Source organism: Eucyclogobius newberryi, unplaced genomic scaffold (genome assembly GCF_026437365.1).
Source record: "Eucyclogobius newberryi isolate DKJ021-1_F unplaced genomic scaffold, fEucNew1.0.hap1 SCAF_22, whole genome shotgun sequence".
Classification (NCBI taxonomy): Eukaryota; Metazoa; Chordata; class Actinopteri; order Gobiiformes; family Gobiidae; genus Eucyclogobius; species Eucyclogobius newberryi.
This window is the reverse complement of record NW_027315857.1, coordinates 14,259,543-14,285,112: the sequence shown is the minus strand read 5'-3', so window position 1 is coordinate 14,285,112 and position 25,570 is coordinate 14,259,543. Positions and strand designations below refer to the sequence as shown.

The 25,570-nt window shown below is 43.4% G+C and overlaps 3 protein-coding genes across 4 annotated transcripts; all 3 read right to left on the bottom strand.

The window, feature by feature from the left end:
• Positions 1 to 1,020: 1,020 nt before the first annotated feature.
• On the bottom strand, positions 1,021 to 6,090 carry pcolceb (procollagen C-endopeptidase enhancer b). Its single transcript, XM_072459203.1, has 9 exons — positions 5,941 to 6,090; positions 4,960 to 5,068; positions 3,817 to 4,075; positions 3,467 to 3,591; positions 2,913 to 3,049; positions 2,179 to 2,837; positions 2,012 to 2,092; positions 1,768 to 1,938; positions 1,021 to 1,252 (listed from the first exon to the last, which is right to left on the bottom strand). The coding sequence occupies exons 1-9, from the start codon at positions 6,018 to 6,020 to the stop codon at positions 1,122 to 1,124; spliced, it is 1,752 nt and encodes a 583-aa protein (XP_072315304.1). The 5' UTR covers positions 6,021 to 6,090; the 3' UTR covers positions 1,021 to 1,121.
• A 582-nt stretch (positions 6,091 to 6,672) lies between these two features.
• On the bottom strand, positions 6,673 to 15,845 carry per1b (period circadian clock 1b). 2 transcript variants are annotated; one of them, XM_072459189.1, is made up of 19 exons: positions 15,128 to 15,844; positions 14,462 to 14,712; positions 14,248 to 14,369; positions 13,797 to 13,998; positions 13,518 to 13,712; positions 13,134 to 13,212; positions 12,940 to 13,046; positions 12,646 to 12,799; positions 12,264 to 12,534; positions 11,977 to 12,085; positions 11,728 to 11,890; positions 11,537 to 11,649; positions 11,019 to 11,165; positions 9,508 to 9,876; positions 8,639 to 9,426; positions 8,360 to 8,558; positions 8,070 to 8,283; positions 7,789 to 7,939; positions 6,673 to 7,714 (listed from the first exon to the last, which is right to left on the bottom strand). In XM_072459189.1, exons 1-19 carry the CDS (start codon positions 15,526 to 15,528, stop codon positions 7,430 to 7,432), a joined length of 4,320 nt encoding a protein of 1,439 aa, XP_072315290.1. In that variant the 5' UTR covers positions 15,529 to 15,844; the 3' UTR covers positions 6,673 to 7,429. The 2 variants fall into 2 exon arrangements, with proteins under 2 accessions (XP_072315290.1, XP_072315291.1); XM_072459190.1 differs by lacking the exon at positions 11,019 to 11,165 and having other exon boundaries at positions 15,128 to 15,845.
• Positions 15,846 to 22,948: 7,103 nt separating this feature from the next.
• On the bottom strand, positions 22,949 to 25,018 carry cenpn (centromere protein N). The gene is made up of 10 exons (XM_072459440.1): positions 24,825 to 25,018; positions 24,664 to 24,709; positions 24,535 to 24,594; positions 24,170 to 24,243; positions 23,899 to 24,072; positions 23,727 to 23,828; positions 23,602 to 23,656; positions 23,405 to 23,514; positions 23,193 to 23,313; positions 22,949 to 23,052 (listed from the first exon to the last, which is right to left on the bottom strand). Exons 1-10 carry the CDS (start codon positions 24,993 to 24,995, stop codon positions 22,949 to 22,951), a joined length of 1,017 nt encoding a protein of 338 aa, XP_072315541.1. The 5' UTR covers positions 24,996 to 25,018.
• Positions 25,019 to 25,570: the final 552 nt, after the last annotated feature.

The window sequence follows — 25,570 nt, the reverse complement described above, 5'->3', positions numbered from 1 at the left end:
TTATATCGTACCAGTATTTCTATTATTATACCTTACCAGTATTTCTATTATTATACCATACCACCATACCAGTATTTCTATTAGTATACGTACCAGTATTTCTATTAGTATACGTACCAGTATTTCTATTAGTATACCTTACCAGTATTTCTATTATTATACCGTACTAGTATTTCTATTATTATACCATACCAGTATTTCTATTATTATACCGTACCAGTATTTCTATTATTATACCTTACCAGTATTTCTATTATTATACCGTACCAGTATTTCTATTATTATACCTTACCAGTATTTCTATTATTATACCATACCACCATACCAGTATTTCTATTATTATACCGTACCAGTATTTCTATTATTATACCGTACCAGTATTTCTATTAGTATACCTTACCAGTATTTCTATTATTATACCGTACTAGTATTTCTTTTATTGTACCAGTATTTCTATTATTATACCAGTATTTCTATTATTATACCGTACCAATATTTGCTTTGTCTGTTTGTCTTGAGATCTTGAGTCCAATTACATTTTCCAGAGAGCCAAATTATAATTGCAAATTGTCTCTAAACCAAAAAATAATAATTTGCTGGCTGATTAAAAACTGTATGTCAAATATACACAATTTTCATTATGTATGCAAGTATTAGTGGCACGTCGGACACATCTTTATTATATCAAATATATAAATACAAATGTCATGATCTAAATACAGTGATTTCCCCATGTCCTTTATTGCTTCCCTGCATCACAGATTGAACAGAGGCACGTCCAAAATAAAATGGATGTGATTATTTTATTAGTCCGACAAATGAATTGAACAAGAATAAAATTGTAGATCAAATTTGAACTAATCATAAAATATATAGATTTTATAGTTTTTTTTTATGTTTGTACATAAAAGAATGATACACTTATAACCAGTTTTACACCATTTGTTTACTTATCACAAAATCACATTATTATAATTCACATATAAAATATGACATTCTGAATTATAGTTAAATGTTTATAAAAATGCTGTAGAAGGTATTAAACATAAATGTGTTTGGTGTCATTATGTTCCACTCGGGTGAAATGGCGGGCGTTGTGCTGGGATGGCTGGGCTGTGTGGTCAGCACTTTTTGTGGGACAGATTGACCAGTGCTTTGGCGTGAATGGGTTTATAAAGGAGAGTGAAGCTCGATGGAGTCAGCTGACCATTGCCCTGTGCGTCAACTTTTCCCATTAACACGTAATTACGCCCTGCGGGAAAAGAAAAAACACAATATTATATATGTTTTATAGATCTGAGGCCGAAGTGCATAATTTGGCTAGAGATAAGGATTAGTAGAATTATTAAACATGCTCAGAAATTCTGCTACATTGGGTTTTGTGAAGAAAAGTGAAGCCAAATTGACCCAGTGATGGAGCAGTTCACTACATACAGCACATCCTCATTGTTTAAAACACAGTAAAAAACGATGGCTCAAGTGATTTAAAGCATCAATTTAATGCCATTGGCGCCAGATACTTTCACCAAACATGATCATCTAAACTTGGTTTAGTTCTTGCTCCGGACTGACTCCACACTAAGCCAATTAGGCTGGTTTACTCCTATTTCTTACCTTTTAGAAAATTACTGCAACTGTCTAAATATACTGTCTAAATATATACTGGTAAGTATTTAACGTGAATGTCATGCTTCACTCTTTTTGTCACTTTTATTTTCTGTTTAAATATTAATAATTTAAATATTTGAAGTAAAAGTACAGCAGTACCTTTGATGATCCCAGGGCACCTCTTGCAGGTGGAGTGCAGCGTGACTGACATGACTGGACCTGACTTTGTGACGTTCAGTTGTCCAGGTTTGTAGGCCTTTATGAGGAACACCTCCACTGTGGCCGAGCCTCGCGGACCCATAGTCACGGACGTAACCTTACCAGTGATGACTAAACACAGACAAATGGGGATGAGGACAAAGTACTTTTATAATGTTGATAGTACAGGAATGTTAGCACTCACCAAAGTCATGAGTGCAGAAGCTGGACTGTAGAGTTCCTGTCCTTTTGCAGCTCTGTGTGCAGAGCGGGTTCAGTGGTAATGCTGGAGAAAACACATATTCATCAAAAAGTCCAAAATAAGGGAAACTATCCTAATGTCTGACCAGTAACTCCTTCAGCATTACTCACGTTTCTTGCTCACAGCGGGCTTCTTGGTCACAGTCTTGCCTACTCCAGGTTTGGGGGTCACTTTGGGCTTGACCTTGGGCTTCAGACCTGTTTTAGGCGTAGGTTTGACCGGTTTAACGGCTGGTTTTAACGTGGGCTTAAATTTGGGAGCCGTCGGCTTTTTGATCGGCTTAACATTTGGTTTCAGTGTCGGTTTAATACTCTTTGGTTTCGGTGTAGCTTTGACCGCCGGTTTAGACGCAGGTTTTGGCACGGGCTTCTTCACCGGAGGAGAGGGTCTGGCTGGTTTGGGCTTGACGCTGGGTTTCAGTCCAGGTTTAGGCGTGGGTTTGCGTGGAGGCGGCCTCAAAGGTAGAGTCACTTTTGGTTTGAGTGGTTTAGTGGTAGGTTTAAGGCCTGGTTTTGGTTTTGGAGTAGGTCTTGTAGGTTTTGTAGGTTTTGTAGGTCTTATAGGTCTTATAGGTCTGGTGGGTCTGGAGGGCTTGGATGTGGGTTTCGGTGCGGCGCTGGTGGGAGAGTGGAAAATGAAGTCCCCTCCGGCCGTGGGTCTGCGGGAGCCCCGGGGCACGCTGTTGTAGAGCGCCATGAAGCCGTCAGAGGTCACGCTGAGGTCGGACACAAACTGCACAAGGAGCTCGTTCCCGTTGGTCACTATGGTTCTGTTGAACGCACAAACAATCATACAAGACAGATGGCGGTAATCAGAGTACGGGGTGGGATGACAACAGTCTCACCCTGGCACAGAATCTCCACAAAATTTGCCAATTCTTCTGGAGTCGTCGGTCTCGCCCCCGTCAAACAAGGCCACGTAATCATATCGACAATACGTATCCGGCTCCAAGTCCAGCTTCTCGAACTTGACCTCGATCACCTGGACGGGACGACACCAGGGCACATTGAACATAACAAAGGGCTGAACGACCGTTTCATGACATTAAAGGCGTGCAGACTGAGGTGAGACTTTTTAACCAGAGGAAGAAGCTGATTTCTTGCATAAAGAGAGGCATTTAGTCACTGGTCCTGCCTCTTTTCCTACATCCTTAAGGTGAAATCTCTTGGCTGTGGATACACACCTCTGCCTCTCAATGAACGCTTTCATTTCAAATTTGTTAGGTTTTCCCGCAGATGGGCCCCTTCACCACTACACACAGCCCGCCCTTTCCTTCCAAATCAACCTCAGTCCACACACCTGACCTACACAAAAGCCCGCCGGTAAACGCTGTACATCGTCACATTATTTTGATGATCATAAGTAGATAATTAGGGTGTAATGGTGACATAGCCTGACATTGTTGGGCTCCACAGAGATATGCCAGGAGCAGCTGATGCCTGCTGGGTAATTGGAGTTGGGCCAGTTTGGCGTCTTCACAGAGCCTTGTTCTTTGGTCAGGCGGCCGCCACAGAACTGGTTTTCTGTGAGGAAAACATACATTTGCAATTTGTAGAAGGAGATATCAAAAAGTAGAAGTAAAAGTAACAAATAAAAACATTTATTACAACAGAAATAAAAATCTTGCTGGCTATTGGTTAATAAATTACAACATTTTAGGTTGAACTTAATATTGCCACTCTTTTATATATACTGTATATATTAATCTAAAGCCTGCTGAGTTCACAGTATTCATTTCCCGAGAGCACCTTCCACGTGGGGCTTCCCAGCACTGAAAAAGGCCAGGAAGCCTCGTCCAGACGTAGCATCGTCCGACACCATCTCCAGCATCATGGTGTTGGAGGTGGAGATGAGCGCTCCAGGTCGAAAGGTCCCACAGAAGCGGCCCAGCTTCTGCACCAGGCGAGTGTGGCCGTTATACACGTCTAGGTAATCGTAGCGACAGGTGGGATCCGCCTCCATGTCGAAGAGTCGGAAGGACAGCATGACCACATGACCCTCGGGCACCTGGACCGCCACAGGATTGATTATAAATACTGGGTTCATCAAGCATGTGCCGGTAACTGGGCTGTAAAGAGCTCTTTGTTTGGACATATCTCAGCTGAGTGACAGGGTAAAAGTAGTAAAATGAGGCTGTGTATTCAAAAGAAGCATGAGCCTCACTCTCATGCAGTCATTTTCCAAGACACGTTCTTGGAGTTTGCATTAATTATCCCACTAATTAACAAACTACATTTGTCGAGGGGGATATGGCTGAGCAAAGAGTGATGTTTGGGTGCTTTCTGAAACAAAGGTGTTTACGTAAATAGGAGAGTGTGGAATTAGAGTAGCCTATAGTGATAATCGGCTGTACTGAGAGCTGCCCAGTGGCCGAGTGGTTAAGGCACAGCACATATGCCAGGCTCCAGGTGTCGTAAGCTTAATTCAAGACTCTGACTATTTACTGCATGTCATCCCTCCTCTCTCATTCCCCATTTCACACTACTTTCCTGTCAATAAAGCCTACAGGCACAAAATCTTAGAAAAGAAAAAAAAGATAATAGGCTATATGGAAATAGAAGCTTATTTATTTTTAAGCTTTTGTGGCCCGTAGGCTTTATTAGAGGAAAGGACAGTGTGAAATGGGGTATGAGAGAGAGACTCACAGCTGCACTTGGAGCCTGGCATAAGTGCTGTGCCTTAACCACTAGACCACCGGGAAGCAGAGAAGCTTGAGTTCATTATTCAAGATTAACAGCTTTTTATTACAGTTTTGAGGCCTTGTTTTGGTAGAACAATAAAGGTCATGAGATTACTCATGATGTTGATGAATCAGAGCCATTTCCTCTATGTACATTGTCCCAGAGCCTGCTATATATAACCTGATCATGCATCATTGATAATGAACTCACAGTGATGTACCAGGTGCATTTGCTGTTGGCTTTGTATTGGCTGGGGAAGCCCTCACTGGCCACGATGCCCGAGTCTGTCACCAAGTGTCCTCCACAGTTGAAAACTGGCCTAAAGAAATGATTAATGTTACAGGAGTAAATGCACTGGTCCAATGCATGAATATGCATGCTGCTTATGTAACTCCACAGAGTAATCAGCAGCTGTGCACACAGCAGTGGGACATACACGCTGCTAACCACACTGGGACAGACCGCCTCTGTTCTGCTTTCAGTTTCCTGGACGATGTTTTTCAAAAGTTGGTCAAAGTAAACTCAAAAAACTGCCAACACACATAAAAATGCTATGGATTTCCTCCTTAGAGTGAGCCACATAAAGTGGCACTGCAGTCCTGGTCACACATGGCATCTGGGACACACCCACTTGCACTCAGATAAACACAGATCAAAGAAGTTTCCTAAACTGTTCATTTAGATCACCACCTCCTCTTCACTTGTTTAATTGAAGTTTTCCTCATCTTGGTAGCTCACTGCTTGTAACAGAATCACATTTATACGGCTTCATTCCTTTTGCCAGATTGGATTGTGACTTTTGTTTTTGTAGTATATATACGTTCTACTGGAATGCCATGCCCACATTCGGCCCGGGCCAGAGCCCACAAGCATGTGTTTGTCCCTATTTCATTTACACTCAAAGTGAGTAAACATTACACACACAAACATCACCAAACCTTAATGGAAATGGAATACAATTAATCATGTGATACTCATGGTTTTCAAAATGATCCGTTGCTATGGTTTTGTTTAGGAGATGCCAACCACATTTTATCAACACAGCCACCGCTTAATTCTAGTGTCCTTTCAGTGGCCAAACAGCAACCAGGACAGAAAAAAACTGTTTAAATGGACTTGCCACGTGCATTCAGATAAAGAGGAACACCCAAGCAAAAGGCAAAGATTCAAATGTTTGAAGTACACGTTTACCTGGTATTGGTCTGACTCTGAGCCTTGGTCCATCCCAGGATCAAAATGATAAACCAGTTGATGTCCCAAACCCTCAACATGGTGCTGTCCTCGGAGGCTGGGAAGGAGAGGTTAAGGAGACGAGGAAGGAGAGAAGGAAGGGAGGAGGGAGGAGAGGCGTGGAGGAGAGTCTGGAGAGGGGCGGGGCCATGAGGGAGGTGGCAGTACTTCCAGGGGTGAGTTAATTACTGCATAAACTTACCAGATGCCAAAATCAATCATGTGCACAGCCTGACAACAATTTGGTCTGCAAGATTTATTTACATCAAGCATTCTTTGTTTTGTTGAACTATTTTAGGTGGGAAATTGAAGTGATTTTGATAGTAATTGTCGTAGTAGAAGTATTAGTAAAATCAGTAACCCACACAAAGCCCTATAGGGGAAAAGCTATTGTATTTAACAGGGATTATGTGACGCCTGTAAGCATCTTTGTGTAGAGCAGGCCTGCCTTTTGTCTTTTTTGGGCTGCGGTGACCACTCCGGCTCGAGCCGCAGCACAACAGAAGCAGCCTGCGGTTCGGCACAAAACCAGCTGCCCAGATCCGCTCGCTCGCTCTGCGTCTCCGCGCCGACTGTGGCAAAACACCGACAAAAATAGAGCGGAGGAGGCGCAATCATGAACCTAACGCAGCACGTAGAAAAGCATTAGAGAGGTCAGAGTAAGGTCTCACCCAGTTTATTTTCTCATACAAACAATTTCACAAAATATTAAGAAACTGGTGCAGACATCACTGACGCCATAAAGCCAAAGAGACGTGACCAAAACAGTGCCAGGAAGAGGAAAGACTGAAAGGGTGTGAAGATTTCATTTGCTGATCTCACTCATACCCTTTTAAAACACCTATTATGATCAGGTCCCTTTAAAACGCTGTCAGCCTGAAGGAGAAAGAGCCTTTCCGAGGCGCTTCCTCATCTTCACGACTGTACATGTCTTTAATTATGCCACGCTTCAGCTAATGTACATTACAAAACACCACTGTCTCAATAGCCTGAAAGTATAAAAATAGATGAACACTTTTATAAAAAAAGTCAAACATGATTCACTGTACACATTTCTTTTCCTGGTGTTTTTTAAACCATGATTTAGCGTTTACCATAATTGCCCCATGTAAAATCACACTCCCGATCAGCAGGAGAAACATTCCACAACAGCACAAAGTCTGTAGAGCTGAACCAAGAATGAGAGAAGTTTGGGACACTGCGGAGAAGAAACATTTATGTAAAAGGTGTCTTCTAGTAACACATTCCCCTTTAGTCTCTTATTTTACAGTTTAAATAAATATGTAATGTCTCCCAGAGCAAATGAAGAAAAGTTCTCATTCACACTCTCCAAAACTGAGTGTTCCGTCCCGTGGTTTGCAGGCATGTATTGCACAGTCTTTGAATGCGTCCACTGAACGTGTCTGAATGCAGCGTGTTGTGAGCACAGGCAGGTGTAGTCAGTATTGTCCTACAGGGCCATGTGACACTCAGCAGGGGCGCTGCTCTTCTCACCACTGTGAGAGTTAGTCCTGAGCTGGTCTGCTGTTTCTGCTGGTGATTTGTCATATTTCTCCTCTTTGTCCTTGTCCACCTCTGGCTGAGGCTCGCCCATGATTGTCTCTGTATTTTCTTTGTCTTTTCCAGGATGACACTCCTCAGACTTGAGCGCGCTGCACAGCTCCATTTCATGAATCTCCACATCAAATGGCTCAGTGGGGGGCCCACAGGGGGGGGACTTGCAGCCGGTGCAGGCCTGTGAAACACACACAAACCATCAGTGACATTCGAATCAGACACGTGGCCCAGACAGAGGTGTGTGGTCCTTACCGAGATGTTAATGGCCCGTGGCAGGCGTCCTGTTCGGACCCAGGGGTGTACCTGGCTCAGTTCCTTCTTCTGGTCTTCTGTGAAACGCGGCTGCTGCTTCTGCATGTTTCTGAGAGCCTCGCGGTCTTCACGCAGCACTGTCTCCCTGTCCCTGAGAAGACATGAACACAGAGGATTCACTAAGCTGCTGGCACCATGCAGACTGTTTACCAAACTGGAAATGACACTTCTATATACACATATATATCTATAGCTTGTGCTCTCTGGGGACAGGGTCTCACCTGACGGGCAGCTGGTAGGTCATCATGACTTTGTCCTCTGTGTTGGCCATGAGCAGCCAGATTGGGTCTTGCAGAACACACTTGATGAACTGCTCTTCTCCACCATCTCCACCTGCACTGCTGCTGCCACCTGCTGGTTGTTTGCGAGAGTGATCATTCTCTGAGGAGTCGATGCTGCCGAAATATTTGCTGGTGTGGCTACCCTGGCTGCTGCCTGAAGACAGATAAAGGATAAATGAGTTAAGGTTTGTTAAGTGTGTTTGATTGAAGGTGTAAATGTGGTGACTTACTGGTGCAGCCGGTGCCTGACGAGCTGCAGCCGTTAGAGCCAGAGCCTGAGCCGGAAGAACCAGAACCTGAACCGGAAGAGCCTGAGCCCGAGGCGGCTGACCCTGTCCCAGAGCGAGAGTCCTCCTGCAGCAGCAGGTCCAGAAGGTCACTGGAGGTCGACATGGCATCGGCATCATTGTTCGACTCATTTGCCTCACCCTGAGAGAGGAAGATAAAGCTTTTAGAGCTTGTACATGTAATCAAGACAAAAACGTGCTTGAGTCAAAGGAAAAGCTTACGTTTTCATTCTCTTTAGAAGCGTTCTCAGCACCCCCCTGTGCTCCGGGGGCCCCTCCCTGTGCAGAGGGTGTGGTTTGTTGTGATGCTGCCAGAGCAGTGGCCACTTCCAGCTTGTTACTGGGGGATTCTTCAAGCTGCAACAGGTTGAGGGGGGAGGAGCATCGAGACTGAAAGAGAGGGGACTCTGCCCCATCGCGCTCAGCAGGGGTGTGGCTGTAGGACTGAGGGGTGCTGCTACGAGACGGGGCACCAGTGCCCGGAACAGGAACAGCATTGGGAATGTGAACAGTGTTAGAGAGTACACTTGGTCCACTAACTGGAGTGGTGCCTGGGTACGCAAAGTTTGGATTAAAAAAATGTCCTGTGACCGCTGGCTGAGGAATGGGTGCTCCGATCTGAGGGAACAAGTAGTTTGGCAGAACCAGGGCCATCATGGGAGGAACCATCTGAGTCGGGGGGAATCTCGTTGGATCTGGGACAGACATCGGCTGCGTGAGTGGGGGGTAGATGGGGTAAACTGGAAGCATCCCGGGGGCAAAGGGGGCAGAGGGGATGCTGGCCTGTGAGCCCACAGAGGGCCAGGATGAGGACGTAGTGGGGGGGCCCAGGGGCATGTTCATGGGCAGAGGCAGAGGCATAGGCATGGTGGTGGTCATGGGGTCTCTGTGGCTGCACATAGAGCTGTGCTGCTCTGATGACTCCTGGTGTTTCAGCCTTTTGCCCCCACGACCCCGACGACGACTAGTGCTGCTCCCTGCAGCAGGGTAGTCACGGGAACAACGCACACCTAAAGATGAAGAACAGAGCAAAGATGAGTGCCATGCTTTCAGCACATAGGTCTCAAAGATGTGTTCAGTGTGCTCTGTACCTCTGGACAGGGGGTTGGTGGCAGGGGTGGGACAGTGCACGGTGGAAGAGGTGGTCTGGTCGAATACTCGGAGTTTACTGAGGTCCTTGAAGCGATCCAGAAAAGCCTGCTCCTCCTGCTGAGTGTGTGCAGACAGCACCTCCTTAGTGAGGCCCAGGCTGCCTCCGCTGCCGCTCCTGCGGGTGTCCCGCTCTGACTGTGCCTGAGTGAAGGGTGGCGGGGGAGGTGGAGGGAGAGGAGGAGGGGAGATGATGGTGCTGCTGGGAGGAGTAGAGATACTAGCAGGAGTAGAGACACAAGCAGGAGGAGTATGGATAGTGCTAGGAGCAGCCAGAGTGGGAGTGGTCGGAGCCTCCTCCATCACGATATCTGTAAAGGAAGTGTTTTATTAGTACATTTATGAGGCAGTTCTAAAGGCTTAGACATGTCTAAATGCCATGTCTCATAATTATACCAAAGTAATTCAACTTTTGTAGCAGGATATATGGTCCCTCTGCCCCTTGCTTTGATTTGGACTCTTGTTGTGGAAAATATATGAGAATCTTTCCACTTATTCCTGTACTGTCGTCTGCAGAGGGTCTTCCTCTGTCCATTGAACAGAGGAAAACCATGTGCAAACTTTTTTTTCAGAGACAATGCCTTTTGTTCCAATGGTTTCTGGGGTGGTACTGAGAAGAAGTGATCAGGGTTTCTATGAAGCATCTTGACCCAAGTCTTGGGTTTGCAAAATGAGTCCGACTTTGTTTTAACATGATTGGAGCTGTCTGTAGAATTGTTATTTGTAATAGTCTTTTTGCGTAGTTTTTAATTAAGAATTTACAGTTAGCCCCCAAAAATATATGAACCATGACCCAAGTTTTGTCAATTCAACCAATATTCAAGATTCTGTTTTAAATAAAATTGGAGAATATGTGCAGATGATCAGCTTCATTGTCAGGTTATTCATATCCATAGCTCCTTAATATTAAACAGCCACTTCTTGGAGGATTCCAAACTGGACATAGATTTTGTGATGTTTTTCGGCCTATCAGAGCAGCAGTAAATGACTGGGACAGCATCACTGACCTATAGATTTCAGCAAAGGATTTTCAAGTTTTATTTATGGTAATGTTTGCCAATTGGGTTTTACCTGCACTAAATTGCAATAAAACATTATTTTTTTAATTACGAATAGAAAATCCTTTGCTGACAGCATCTGCCTGAAATGTGCAAAAGCACCGAGCGCAGGGGCTCCACAGTGAAGGTGTTCAGACTTTACTGCCGCTCTGACAGATTTATATTTCAGCTTGATTTCTATTTTCTTTGTCCAATGACTTTGACCTGAGAAAGAAGTGGCTTCAGAGTAAGGAGCTGGAATTCCTGAACCCTTCCCCAGTTTGGAAGTGAATACCCTTATACCATTTAATATCAAGGACTATAATAAAATAACAAAACTCAGAGTCAGAGTCCACATAGTTCTGAAGCGAACTGTGAATCATGATAAGAAGTAACGGTAAGTGAGTGAGGCCCACCAGATTCAGGAGGTTTTTTGTCTCCCACATGGACGATGGTGCTGCTGAAGCTACACTGCGATGTGACTGACGCTACACTCTCAGCTTTTATGGCTAAGGTCAGCGGCGGAAGTGAGGACGGCTCCCCTACAAGGCTGACCGAACCACCTACAAAAAATGGCAACACAATTTAAATTAAAGTTGGACTACAGGCGCATATCAATGAAATAGAATTTGGTGATTTATTTCAGGAGGACAATTCAGAGAATCGAAATGAAGGAACTCTTAATATCATAATGGGGCATGGTTTTATCATAGAATATACTCCAAATTTTTTTTTTCTTTGAATTTTCTTTGAATTTACTTTGAATTGAAGAACTGCAATAAATGTACTTTTCCACTATTCTAATTTATCAATATGCGCCTGTAGATGTATATGACTAACTGAAATGGGAATCAATTCAGTCATATGCAAATTAATATTAATGAATAATAGAAGTAATTAAGTGAAATTATAAGAGCACTAAAACGTGCTTTACCTTTGTTGGTGCCACTGGCTTCCTGTTGTCTGTCATCGTCAGAATTTGAAGTGCAGGAGGAAGAACCACACTTTCTTTTAACTGTGTTGGGAATGTTACAGCCCTCTAGGTACCTGCGTCAGACAAAACCATGTTAGCTTTCATTCAATCGTCTGAAATGCCATATTGAGAGAGACAAAGTGTCCACAAACCTGATGATGCTGTCCAAACAGTTGATCTGCTGGTAAGAGTAGCCAGTGGTGGCCTCCTTCTGCACCAGAGGAGCCGGGGCCAGTACTTTGGGAGGTTTGGCCATGTCAGCGATCAGTCCTCGCACCGGGTCACTGCTGACCGCTCGGAGGTTACTAACCACGCCTACACAAGGAACAATGTTTACATGTCAATTTGAGCCACTTTTGAAACAGAAATCCAAAGCACACATATTATTTGATAGTTTTTACCCATGCTGGGAGTTTTTCTTGGCACCGCCCTGTTCCGTGACTCAATAAAAACTTGCTGTCCATTTGTTTTGACCGTATGAACGTTTTTGCAGATCTGCTGGAAAGTCATCTGAAATAATGACAACATTGGTTTAGTATTCTGGTGCAATGTATTTTGTGTTAGTATTAAAGGTGCACCATGTTTTATTAAAGGTGTGCCATCTGCTTGTCTCCAGAGCATGGCATTCAACACCAAAAAAAGGGCAGAATGCACCTTTAATACGACAGTCAGAATAATAAACACTCACAGGTTTGTGCAGCGCTACAGCTCGGGGCTGGTTCCGGGCAGGTCCGTTACTGTCACTGGACGATGTGGCGGAGGCGCTGAGGTGCTGCTGGTGGGAGCGGTGGGAACCCCGGGAGCCGCTGGAGCCCAGGGAGCTATAGCCCTGGGAGCCGCCGCTGTGGATGGGCTGCACCAGGAGCCTGTGGATCTTCTCGCTCAACTGCACAATGCCAGGGGTGACACGAGGTTCTCCGTCCAGGGGCATGGTGAAGACGTCCTCGTTCAGGGGGCTCCTACATGCACAAGAGATACGTTTGGTTTAGTTTTAATACAATGCAAATATCAATAAAGTTCTAGCCTATGGTATTTCATCTATGTGTTCTGAGTGTTGTACTTGAACTTACGTTCGGACTTTGTGACGGCCAACGATGAAGGCCACTTTCCGACTCCAGGGGTTGACGAAAGATGACCAGCTGGTGTCCAGGGTCAGGTACTCCCCGCTGCGGGCACACATCCTCAGAGGAGAATAGTCGAACGGCTGCCCTGCAAACTGAAAGACTGCAGCGGACAACAAAAGAAACGTGTGAAAACTTATACAAACATCAATGAATTAGTTCACCTCCAATATAGTCAAATCTCAATATTATCAACTACAAAGTGCAATCTCAACAGTGAGTGACGTGTGGAGGAAAACTCACTTTTCTCATGGATAGCCACCATGATGTGCCGGTCGTCAGGGTGAATATAAAGCAGAATGGGGGCCCCCACTAAGTCCTGAGGCAAATGTCCAAGCAGTGGCACAGCTCTGCAAAAAAATACATCACGTAAGTTCAAATGGACACGTAGCACACGCTGCCTTTGGTGTCAAAGTATTATTGTTGAGGTAACTGACCTCTCGTCAACTTCCTGAAAGAGGCAGCTCGGAGTGTGGCTGGTGGTGAAGATCCTCTTATCTGCTGGGATCCTGGGAGCTGCAGAAAGGACATGACACAACAGATGAAAACCAGACTCCCATTGTGTTATTACATCAAGTGTGAATCTAACTCTGCTGTGATTGGTTGGATAACAAACGTGCGACCAACAATGAACATATTGTGGAGGTGTTACATAAAATATATCGTGTATCTAACATAAAAGGCTTTTGACTTGATGCAGTATGTTTTTTCACTACTTGTATGTGCAGTAAAACAGTCAGTGAAGAGTCATGGGCCATGAGTGCCCCACTGTATCTGGCTTTGTTTGGAAGTCCAGCGCAGCGTGACTTCTACACAATTACCTTCATATCCAGAGTGGACCCTCTCTGCGATGAGCAGGCAGCAGGGCTGTGGTTCTGCTGCATCGGAGTCCTTCAGCGTGAGCTGGTACGGTGTGAGGCGAAAGGGGTAGAAGCGCATCTCGCCCCCTTGTGCTTGATTCGCATTGATGCGACAGAACATGGATTTCTCCTGTGTGCAGTCCACAGATGCAGATGCTGGAAGCATACACCAACAGGTAAGTACACAGTAATTACAGTTTTTGAGTGGATTTGCGTTAAGACACTGATTTTAAGTCTCACCAGAGCCAATGCTCGAAGCCCAGGTAGGCAAGCGGCAAGGGGCTGTGCTACTGTAGAAAGTGCTGATGTCCTGTGGTGCCAAAAGTTCTGAGAAAATTGTACCCTGAAGACACTCAGGTTTACAGCGCAACAGCGTCGAGCCCTGAGGGGAGACGTAGACCACCTTCCCTGACAGGAATGACACCGCCATGGAGAATGTGTCCTGAAAACACACAAACACACTCATTATTTATGCCCTTTGCAAGCAGTAGGAAATCTCCATGGTATCCAGTGTTACTTAGTAACAAGAATTAGTCATTGCATCTAAGCTCGTCAGTTACATAAAAGTCCTTCCATGTGAAACATGGACAACAGACAAGTGATGAACACTATGTTGGTTTTACAATTAGCGAATGAACAGATAAAGTACAATAGAGTCCAAATGAGATGTGCTATTGAAAAAAATACTCACAGTGTTTTTGAGGGTGTACTCGGAGGTGATGTTGTCCAGCTCCTCGATAGTGAAAGTGGACAAGTCCAGGCTGCAGCCCTGGCACTCCTCCACACTCCACTGGTGATAATATTCTTTGTTTGCTGTAATAGAAGATTCAATTTTTTTTGTAGTTTTTGTATTTATATATAAAATTCCAATGTAAATAGTTTGTAGAAGTAGTAATAGTTCTTACCTCGGACTTCTCTGACACACTGAAGTGCATATTTTAGGGCATTGAGAGTGGAGTGGCCCTTGGCCTTGCGTTCTGTTGGGAGGCGGAGCTTGAGCTCCTTGATGGCCTTCATGAGCTCTTTCTGAGTCTGCTGACGGGCCGACTGGTCGCTGCTGCAGCCGGAGGTGGAGGGCAGGTCCTGCTCCGAGCTGTTGGACAACATGCTGTAGGCCAGGGAGCCGCTGGGAGGGGACAGACTCTGCGAGTTGGAGCTGAGAGAAGAAGGTTTAAGATTAGAGACAAACAGTATCGCCCACACGGCTCAGGTCCGCACTGCGCTGACTCATGCAGGGCATGTGTACGAGCATGTGCAACCTATATTCATGTCAACAAACAGACAAACCAACAAAAATGGATGAAAAAGAAAATACTTTTCAAAAATAAAACTGGCTCTGCACTTAATTCAACATACCCCATCACAAGGTTATAAATATAGCAAACGGCATGGACTGGACAAGGTTTCAAGTATCCAGGTTTTTAAATATACTTATTATGTAACATATAACTTAATTACCAGCTAGGAAAACAGGATTTAGTGGCATACAGTAGAATAAAGTTTGTGAGGTCTATGCTATTCTGTGTGCACAGGCCTAGAGTCCCTCCATGTCAGTTGGTGTGGCCCCTTACCTCTTGTGGCTCTCAGTGGTCTCCAGCATCATGCCAGAGTCCTTCCCGTTGGAGCTGTGTGAGCTGCGAATGGACTGACGCCCTCGGGAGCTGCTCTCTCGCTCCATGCCGCCCTCACTCTCCCTCTCACCAGAGTCGTTCCCGCTGGATAGTCCGTCCATGTCATCAGAGTTGGGACCCCTCCGGTCTCCGGACGAGCCACCAGAACCAGAGGTTCCACTGGGAGAAGAGGAGCCGCCCTCGGAGCCATTCCTCTGCTGCTGCGTGGCACCAGACTGACTGTTATTAGAGACATCTAATCGGTCAGGACGAGCTTCCTGCTCAGAGTCCTTCTCTTCGGCCCTTGCCACTCTGTTCCGAGTGCTTCTACTGGCCCCTGTTTTAGAGTTGTCATAACTCATACTAGAGTGGGATAATTCAGGGATTATTAATGTATTAGCCAAAGGCAAAGGAACTAAACTTAAGTGGGACTACTACATATACTCGGATGAATCATAGTGGCTGGATATGTGGTTAAGAAACTAAGGAGCGAAATCCATGTGTCTTGCAAAAATAGAGATATCGAGAAGAGCTCAAAATCTGCGTTTTGAAAAAGTGTCAGTCAACGCCCTGCAGAGCAAATATGGTGAGGCTTCTGAAACAGCCTTGGCACAAGAGCTCCGGCAGATGGGCTGAGACAAACAGGAGGCTTCACTCGGTGTGTGATCTTGTCAGATCGGGTCTTTTTCAGCACGGTCCTTCAGTGAGAGACCTGCAACCAGATAAACAGAAACAGGTCAGTATGTATGTGATCTTATATAGATCAAGTGTGCTAGTGCGTAAGTACAACGGCACATTTGTGCGTCAGTCGTCGGCTTAAACCACTTTCACCTGGAACACAAGCGAAACAAAACTCCAGCGCATGTGGCTGGTCTTACAGAAGTTTATATGTGGCCATCACATACGCAAGTTGTAATCTAGAGCCACTTATTTCAAGGAGAAAGACACCTCTTAATCCCTTAAGCTCTGGCACAGGAAGGAAAAGACAGAGCGGGACATCTCTTTGTCGTCACTGCAATAGATTTATAAAGTTTAATGCACAAATCTGACCTACAGCCCTGTTTACCTGCTGAGCTTTGAAGCGGGTGGATCCATACTTGGACATATATATTCCAGTCATGATGCGACAGGTGAGTGGACCGGGTTCAGAGGCAAGATAGATACATAATCAGATTCATGTTGTTTGGAATGCCAATAAGAATTATGTTTGGCCAGATGGACGGTGAATGCTGGCACATGACAAAGTGTGTGCGACGGCTCTGATTGGGGCAGGGGAAGGAGCAGTCGTGATCTGGGAATGTGTGAGGGTGCATTGGGGAGTGGGGGGGGGCTGGCATCCATGCACACTTCCACCGAGACACACGGCGGTGGGCGGAGGTGCTGCTGCTAGCTAAACGCTGATCTGGCACGTAATACCGGGATGTGCTGTTGCAGCCCACCCTCCCCAATCCAAACCCAGGGGGAGACTATATGCTAATAAATGCATTTTCTGTGCACACTGATCTAAGCTTGCATTTTAGAAAAAGCTAAATGTACAGTCAGCAGCAATATAGTCATGGTCAAGGATATTTGCTATAAATGTTCAGATATTTTGTTATATAATAGTGTTAGCTGCTTTAATAGCACTACAAACACTAGTATACTATATTTGGTTTAAGATATAAAGTGTACAAAGGGCCATTTTTGTCCAATCTGATACTGGCACAAAGGGTAAGTTGTTTCTCTATTGTGGTCATTATAAAAAATGACTGTCCAGGGCCTGATAACCACATCTCCAGTGTTTGAGTGGGGGCTATAGGCGCATGTGGAGCACAAGGCACAGACACGGGAGCGCCAAGCCAACACCTCTGAGCCAACCAGGTCGACTCTAATAGTATAATATGTATCATATTAATTATAATCAATATAATGAACTGAAAGATTAAATAAGTCATTTTAGGTGAATAACAGGGAAAAGACTGAATGTCATGTCAGCCTGGATAATTGGGTTTTCTTGCCTTTAGCCTGAGCATGTGGTGGTCTTTGAGAGTCTCAGTAGGAGGCAGAAGCCCCCTGGGACCACACAAGGAGAATCATCTGCTGTCGAACAGATGACAATCCTGAACAATGGCACAGAGACATGCTGCAGACTATATAAATAATTATGAAATTTGGATGTGAATCCAAACGTTAAATGACACAAGATTTAGTAGATTACATTAACTCTGAAGAGATGGTGGCACTTTAAACAGGACTGATCACATTGGTAAGAAACGAGTGGTGATTTGAAATAATAAAAGTGAAATTCAGTGCAGTAATATCCTCTTGGACTGTAGGCCTAACAAGCACTTTCAATCCATGTTAATCTTAGCAAAACTCCCATTTAATGCAATGAGAAACACTTTTGCACACTGCACGCCCTGAGCTGGATGTCCATTAATAAACAAAACAATGTTCTAATCCTGAAATTATCAAATAAGGGCTGCAATAACCTTCTTTATAATGCATTGTAAATATAAGTATGTTTCCATTCATGTGTGCAAACTAAGTTTGGAATCTGAGTCACAAATGAATCAGAGCACTTCTTCGAACACACAAAGGTTTGACCCGAGTGTGTCATGGGACCTGAGCTCACACAGAAACACTTACAAAGACATGAACACAACACGTGAAACTTCATTTGATTGACTCACGAGCCGCACTTCTACATCACTGACACTGTAATATCGTGTAATAACGTAGATAAGTGTATAAAAGTGTAGATAAGTGTATAAAGTGTAGATAAGTGTATAAAGTGTAGATAAGTGTATAAAAGTGTAGATAAGTGTATAAAAGTGGTCCTCATCGTGAGTGCGTGTGTGCAGTGTCCACCCTGGTGTCCACAGGCTCAGCGCGTGCACTGCAGCCTCTTGCCGCGCGCCCGCTGCTGTGTACAAGCGGCACGTGTACTCGGCAGTGCTTTCCGCGAGCGGTGCTGGCCGCTCATTGGTCGGCACTCTGCACCAATCAGAAAGCGGAGTTTGGCTGCTGCGGCTGGAGTCTGTAAACTGTGCACAGGGCACACCATGCGTCTGCAGACTGGGCAATGTGCTCTGTGCAATGGCAGAGCAGCTGATCCCAGACCAGCTCTGGACATCCAGCACTAATGAGACAAAGACACGAGCTGTCTCTAAACACTCTACACAACTGCATAGTCCTTACAATGGCACCAACAGGACTTCATATGGAACTTTTCAGTTTCCACATTCCTCATCAGCCTTTCATGAGTCTGTCACATAGTCTGCTGTATAGACTAAGATTAACTAAATTTATAATTCACACTATTTTGACACAAGTAAACTGGCCTAAATGTTCTACAGTCAAGATAATCTTTAGACTCTCTCTCTTTTCGACACCTCATTCAGCTCAGTGTGATTCAAGTGATACAGATAAACTGTTCATAATGTGCCTGATTTGACCTTGAAGAGTGGAGACAAACAAAAGAAGTAAATACTGCATTATTAGTGTGCTTACGGCCCAACTCATCTTGTGGTTTTAAACAGAACTAGCATTGACCAGATTATCAGACCACACAGTGATCGTGCATCTATTGCAGTGGCCCCCAGATGTTAGCAGAGGCACCAACACCAGCACAAATAAAAACACAGGATTAAACTCACACAGTCTAGCTATTTTTAGACCTCATGGGTGAAGATAGTAGTCCTAATTCCTGATACTATATTTATATTTTATAGTTAAAGATTAAAGAGTTATTTTGAAATGTATTGTACTTTGCCTTCAAAATGCAACAGTTAAACATTAACTAATTAGATGGCCTGTGTCACAAGGTGTTTATGATGATCACATTGCTCTTGTGCATATAAACACACACCAAAAATCTGTTTATTATTGGGTTATTTGATTACTCTAGATTAAAAATATTTTATTATATTAAAATTAAATTATTTTTCGGGCCATTTCATTTAATTGAACGTCTGCGTTTGGGCATCATTCACACCTTCCAGGAAAGTGATGTGATGTGTTATATTTTGTATCTTTCTATGACTGTGTGATGTACTTGTTTTGTACTTTGTCTTGTACTTTGTTGCTTTTCACTTTTTCAATATTGTTCAAAATAAAATCCCCCCCAAGCTTATCTACGGAACACTCTGTCCCAAAAGTAACCAACTCCTTGTAGACCTGGTCAAATCAAACAGTTGAGGTTGGTGATGCCCTTTTCTGGCTTTGTCATGTTCTATAATAGTGTTATTATAACTGGTTATTACTGATAACTATTTGAATGGGTGGACAGTGTGGACCTATCACAGAAGAGCATTTTGGAGTCCAGCAGCTACATTGTGCAACGTCCACATGCATTTCCAGCCCCTAAAAGTTAAATTGAGTTGAAAATCTTTGTTGTAATACATGTGTCAACAACAGTCCTCACCATCCAAGCAAACAGCCAGGTAATGACACTTACCATTGGCTGATGAGCAAATCTCCTCAATCAGAACACAGAGTACGTACAAAGGGTTAAAGGGTGCAGTTACAATTTCTTCCGCTTCTGGAGAGCTTAATAAACAACAGATTGCACAGATACTAACCAAAATGACGGACAGGATCAGCAATAAAACACACATTTAATAGTGTAGTTACATGTTAGTTACATGTTACTGCACAGAGTAGAACAGATATCTGAGTTCCCGGTCACGATTCGCAGATTGAGAATGACTCTTGGATGAGAGTCGAAACGTATTGGGGGGTTTATTCTTCAAAAAACCAGATGAGTCCAGATGAATACAAAATCATCTTTTTCTACAATAGTTACATGTTAGTACAACGAGTAACGTGACAGCTGACATGCTCTCTATACAGCATCAAATACAGGAACAAAAACAGATCATAAAACTGATGCTTACCTTAAAAGCCTTTACGATGCCAACAGTAGTTTGATATTATCCAAAAGAAAACAGTGCAATGCAGTAAAAGTAGGAGGAAATCCGTCGACATCCACAGTCTCTGCGAAGCGGTCACTGTATGTTCTGAACACAGTCGTGTTCTTTCCCCAACACCAGTTTACACGCAGGGACACACGTGCATGTGCATGGGCTGGAGAGTACGAAGAAAGCAGACATACTGATTGGTCAGTGTAAACTTAAGGCCACGCCCGATTCTACCCCGGAGCCCACTGATTGGTCGCTTGAAACTGCACGGGGCTCAATACTCACGTTGCAGAAAGTATGGAGCTGAGTTCACTTCTAAACAAGAACATGAGCGCGTAGCCCCGCCCACACTGAAGCTGTGCCCTACGGACGGACCAGACTTACCGTAATGTCTTCAGTAGAGGCGCACCAAGAGGTTTAGGTCGGTTTGCGGAAATGTAAAAGCCTCACTTATGTGGTACAGACCGGTGTATAACGATTTAAGACTGTGCATCTGTAAATTCTGAATTTTATGCATGCCCCTTTTGACATATTTTGCAACTATTATAATTCATTGTTGCACCTTAATGCCAAACCATGTTCCTAGTTCACTGTTCACTGACAATGGCGAAAATTCGGATTCTGGGCATGAAACTGCACACACTAACAGAAAACGAGTACACAATACAGAATACTATTTATGGTCCAGCAATAACAGCAACAGCAATGGTGGTAGAAGTACGAAGTGGTTTTCATAAAGCCTACATACATTTACGCATAAGCATATCATCTTTTATGCTCAAATTATGTTTGTAGTGTGAGAGCCTTGCTTTGAAAATACATAAAAACATCCATCGTGCGCATAGTTTATATTGCGCATAGATTCTCTAGTACAGTACTTACGGGTACACGGAGCACAGAGCATGCACCAACCAACGTGCTCGTGGCTCAGTGACGTCACATGTCCTGCAGAAGCACGCGGCTGAAGGGATGGGTGGGTGAGGCCGTAAACACTACCGCAGATGTAGGCCACTGTGAGGGGCGGGCCACATGTGAAACTAACCTCACTGGTCCACATACTGCTATAAACCACCATTAAACCTATGATCTATGTTTAAGATACGATAAGAGAACATTTAGTTCGCTTGTCGTATCAACACAGATTAGGAACAGAAGTGGAATAATAAAAAACTTCCTTAAAAAGGGATCTATATAAAGATGCCCATTCAACGTGATGCATTCTAGCTTGTAACTTTACGTGTTAATATGCGTGCACAATGTATCTAAATTATCTATAGACACACATAGCCCAGCATTTTCAGGAGCCGCGGCACAAAATAACATGGCAGTTTCGCGGCTCTGTAGACACTCCCCATTTGGCCAGGCTAAGCAGTGTGCCACAGTTCACACTTGAGCTTGTGCTGCAGAAAATAACTGCATAAAGACTGTTGACAGCAAATTTCTGCACAACTTTGGAAAATGCTGGGATAAGGATGTGTGTGCAAATTATTTTGATAAATTCTTCTTAGCAAAATGACTGCTAAGCCCTGGCACTACTACTTTTATCAAGTTTAAAATGTTTCAGTCTTTGTTCCAAAATCCAAAAAGTTCATTTTATTTCTCATTATTGTACAATCTTCATAGACCTGGCCGTCAAGCCAAACTGAGCAATTGTGGGAAAAGAGCCTTGGTGAGAGAGGTAAAGAAGAACCCAAAGATCCCTGTGGCTGAGCTCCAGAGATGCAGAAGGGAGAAAGTTCCACAGTCAACTATCACCGCAAGCCTCCACCAGCCGGGGCTTTATGGCAGAGTGGTCCGATGAAAGCCTCTCCTCAGTGCAAGACATAGAGTTTGCCAAAATCACATGAAGGACTCCCAGAGAAATAAGAGTCTCTGGTCTGATGAGATCAAGAGTGAACTTTGGTGTTAAGTGGCATGTGTAGAGACCCAGGCACTGCACCTGACCAATACAATTCCAACCGTGAAACATGGTGGAGGCAGCATCAAACTGTTTTTCAGCTGCAGGGACAGGACGACTGGTTACACTTGAAGGAAAGATGAATGGGGCCCAAGTAGAGATATCCTGAAAGAAAACCTCCTCCAGAGTGCTCAGGACCTCAAATGGGCCGATGGTTCACCTTCCAACAGGACTATGACCATAAGCACACAGTAACAAAGGAGTGGCTTCAGAACAACTCTGACCATTCAGAGCCCTGACCTAGACCCAACTGAGCATCTCTGGAGAGACCTGAAAACGACCAACATTCACCATCCAACCTGATGGAACTGGATCTGCAGGGAAGAGACAGAGGATCCCCAAATACAGGGGTGAAAAATGTGCTGCATCATTCCCAAGAAGACACGTGGCTGTACTAGCTCAAAAGGTGCTTCTACTCAATAGAGCAAAGGATCAGGATACTTAAGACCATGTGATATTTCAGTTTTTCTTTTTTAATAAATGTGCAAAGAATTCTACATTTGTTTTTTTTACTATCAATATGGGGTGCTGAGTGTACATTAATGAGATTTTTTATTTTAGCAAATGGCTGCAATGAAACAAAGAGTGAAACATTTAGGTCTGAATACTTTCTGTACACTCTGTATATCCTTCCACTCAACTCAATAATATGCTGATGTTTACCAGTGCCATTTCATGTATGGGCAAATTCCTCTAGAGTGGAGAGCATAGCAAACATAATGCACACATACATCTGCAAAAGGAAACCAATAATAGCAAGAAATTGTTATATTATATATGGCCTAATCAAACATGTGTAGTAAAAGTATATAAAGTAATGTTGACTTTTTAATATAGATGCACATTAAAACAACCAGTGTTTTTGCGACAGCAAATATTACCCTTTTTTAGTCCAATATTAAATAAAAAAAAATGTAGTCATTTCTATTGCTGTGAAGAGCCAGGGCCGTTGTCAGTGATGACAAAGTAATTCCTTCCTTTGAGTGGAATAGATGACAGAAGAGGTGTGACAGGCGTTGAAGCAATTCCTATAAAAAGAACAGAACAGCATGTCTATTAAACACGTTGCTGACTAGTCCCCCCTAGTGGACAAAAAGGTCAATAGCAACACAACTAGAAAAACAAAATAAAACCAACACAATTGAACGAGACTCAGAGATTCCTGTACCTGAAGATGCACAGTTTCTTAAAGACTCCAGTAAGTTGGCACTTGAAAACTTGACAACACATTTGAAGGGCTCTTTACGCTGTGCCATGTTCGGGGCATGTCCTCTGAATTTGGTCTCCAGCTGGACAAAAAAAATCAGTCACAATTAAACTATTCTGATTCCATATTTGAAAAAGTAAAGATATAACTGTGCACCATCAGTCAAAATGTACCCTATAAACTGCAGACTGTATCTCTGGTAACTTGCCACCACCAAATGCCTCGCAGGCCATTTGACGTCGGTTTGAAGACAACTTGGACTGTTCTTGTTCAATATGTGGGTCTGTAAAAATCAAAGGATAAGCAATATTCTTATGAATTATCCCATATGAGCCGTTAGTTAGAAATCGAGGTAAATGCAAATATGTACTTTGGGCATTATCATCGTTTTCTGTAATGTGGCTAGGAAATTTGGATGGAAACACCTATGAAGCAAACACAAATGATTACTCAATCTGAACAATTGGAATGTACAGAAATGTTAACACATATTACCTGTTTATACTGTTTCATGAGCAGATCCCTGATAGCATTGAGCTTGCGTCCACTGAGATTAGCATCCTTTATGGACTGGTATCTAGTGGCAAACACCAAAGCCTGCAAAACAATGTAGTGAGTGAGAAAATGTATCTGTTTTATGTACCTGTAGTGCATCGTACTTCTTTACCTGGTATAACAGAGGCTTCTGCTTTGAACTGATGCTGGTCATGAAGACATAGGGAGATTGAAGATGGTGAACAATATATGTTGGTTTAAAATGATTGGGCCGGGAAAAACTTTCACCCCATGCGAGCCGGATCCATACAGCTTCATCTGTGTGCTTCTTCATTTTGATGGACACCTAAAACAATCAAAACATACAAATTAAATGAGGAAAACTCCAAGATTGTTCATATAAAACTCATAAGTTTGAAGTTCCATAAATGTGGCTTACTCACATTTTGTACAAGTTCAGTGAGGTGGGATTTAAATTGTTCCTTAAACTGCATTAATTCCACCGTGTGGGAATCATCTGGAAAACAATGGAAGACACGGAATATTATCTATAGATTATTTCAGTAGGATAAAATTAGAGCTGTGCAATTAATCACATATTTTATCCAAATTAGTCTTCTCTAATGATAATAAGGTTGGGTCATTGTTATGGAGAGGTCTAAAGCCAAGCGAGTTTAGACTTTGCAATTATTTGTTAAATGGCACCGATGTCCAACAGATTCATATTTAAAGATATTTTGTGTGTTTATAGGAAGATAAAAAAGGTGATAATCGCCCAGCCCTAGTTAAAATACAAATGACAAAATACCTTCTGGGTCAACAAGTTGGTAGGCAGACCACATTCCAACATTTGGGTTGTCAATTACATCTAAATAAACAAAAAGAATATATTTACAAAACTGGCAATAGTTTCTGGAAAGGATGACGTTTAACTTACACAGCAGCTCCAGTTCTGTTAAATGTTTAATGCTCCAGTCATTCTCCTGCAAGAAAAAACATGCTTTTAACAGAGGGCAACAACTGTTTAACTGGTGCAGCAGCAGAACATGTTTTGTTTACGCCTCTGCACATTGTTCCTGTGAATCAAAGTAAACTTGCCTCACAGATCGAGGCTAGTCTCTCAGTTAAAGCAGACTTGGACAAGGTAAAGTCCATAGACTGCAGCTGTGATTGCTTTAAACGACCCCACTTCTCCAGCGTGGGTTGAAGCGTTTGACTCGGGATCCGTCTGACGAGTCTCTGCAGCAAACGTCTCGCAATATCATCCATTTCAACGCGAAATTCAAAGCGATTGTTTGTATAAAATGTTAATTCGACTCTAATACAGCGTCAGTTGTATGTGTTAGCGCAGTAATTTCAGTGGAGCAAAGGCGCTAGCAAGAATGAGCCAAACAAACAAACCGCGTTTACGAACGGACCAATCACAGCAGTCTGCGCGCAGGCTGCAGCGCCCCCTGCGGGCTCGGAGTGGCCCAGTGACGAGCGTAAACGTGAAAAACAAACTTTATTGTGATCTTTTATTTTATATTTTTAGGCTGGAGAAAAATTGTCAATATGAAGGGTGGATGCTTCAATAAAAATACACAAAAGAACACTGTAAAACAAAGATAAAATACACAAATAAGTAAACCAAGAATACAAAACGAGAACTAAACTAAAAGTGTACCCACTCAAACAAAAAATAATAAAAATAAAAATAATAATAATAAATTGAATTATACAGTTTCATACTTCTTTAAAATTGTCTACTCTGATGTTGTTGTTGTTGTTGTTGTTGTTGTTTTATGGCGGTTGGCATCCAAGTGTTGCCAACCGCCATAAAACGGAGTATTATCACTCAGTAT

What these genes read in the sequence shown, in the direction of transcription:
- pcolceb (XM_072459203.1), bottom strand. Translation starts at nt 6,020, where the DNA reads ATGTTGAGGGTTTGGGACATCAACTGGTTTATCATTTTGATCCTGGGA. An exon ending in TCTCTGTGGAGCCCAACAAT is followed by an intron (nt 3,050 to 3,466) that starts GTCAGGCTATGT and finishes CGTCCCGTCCAG; the next exon opens with GTGATCGAGGTCAAGTTCGA. An exon ending in GCCCGCTGTGAGCAAGAAAC is followed by an intron (nt 2,093 to 2,178) that starts GTGAGTAATGCT and finishes TGTTTTCTCCAG; the next exon opens with CATTACCACTGAACCCGCTC.
- per1b (XM_072459189.1), bottom strand. Translation starts at nt 15,528, where the DNA reads ATGAGTTATGACAACTCTAAAACAGGGGCCAGTAGAAGCACTCGGAAC. An exon ending in CTGTAGCGCTGCACAAACCT is followed by an intron (nt 12,086 to 12,263) that starts GTGAGTGTTTAT and finishes TCATTATTTCAG; the next exon opens with ATGACTTTCCAGCAGATCTG. An exon ending in ACCTACCAGCTGCCCGTCAG is followed by an intron (nt 7,940 to 8,069) that starts GTGAGACCCTGT and finishes ATGTCTTCTCAG; the next exon opens with GGACAGGGAGACAGTGCTGC.
- cenpn (XM_072459440.1), bottom strand. Translation starts at nt 24,995, where the DNA reads ATGGATGATATTGCGAGACGTTTGCTGCAGAGACTCGTCAGACGGATC. An exon ending in TCACTGAACTTGTACAAAAT is followed by an intron (nt 24,073 to 24,169) that starts GTGAGTAAGCCA and finishes TGATTGTTTTAG; the next exon opens with GTGTCCATCAAAATGAAGAA. An exon ending in AGAAGCCTCTGTTATACCAG is followed by an intron (nt 23,829 to 23,898) that starts GTAAAGAAGTAC and finishes ATTGTTTTGCAG; the next exon opens with GCTTTGGTGTTTGCCACTAG.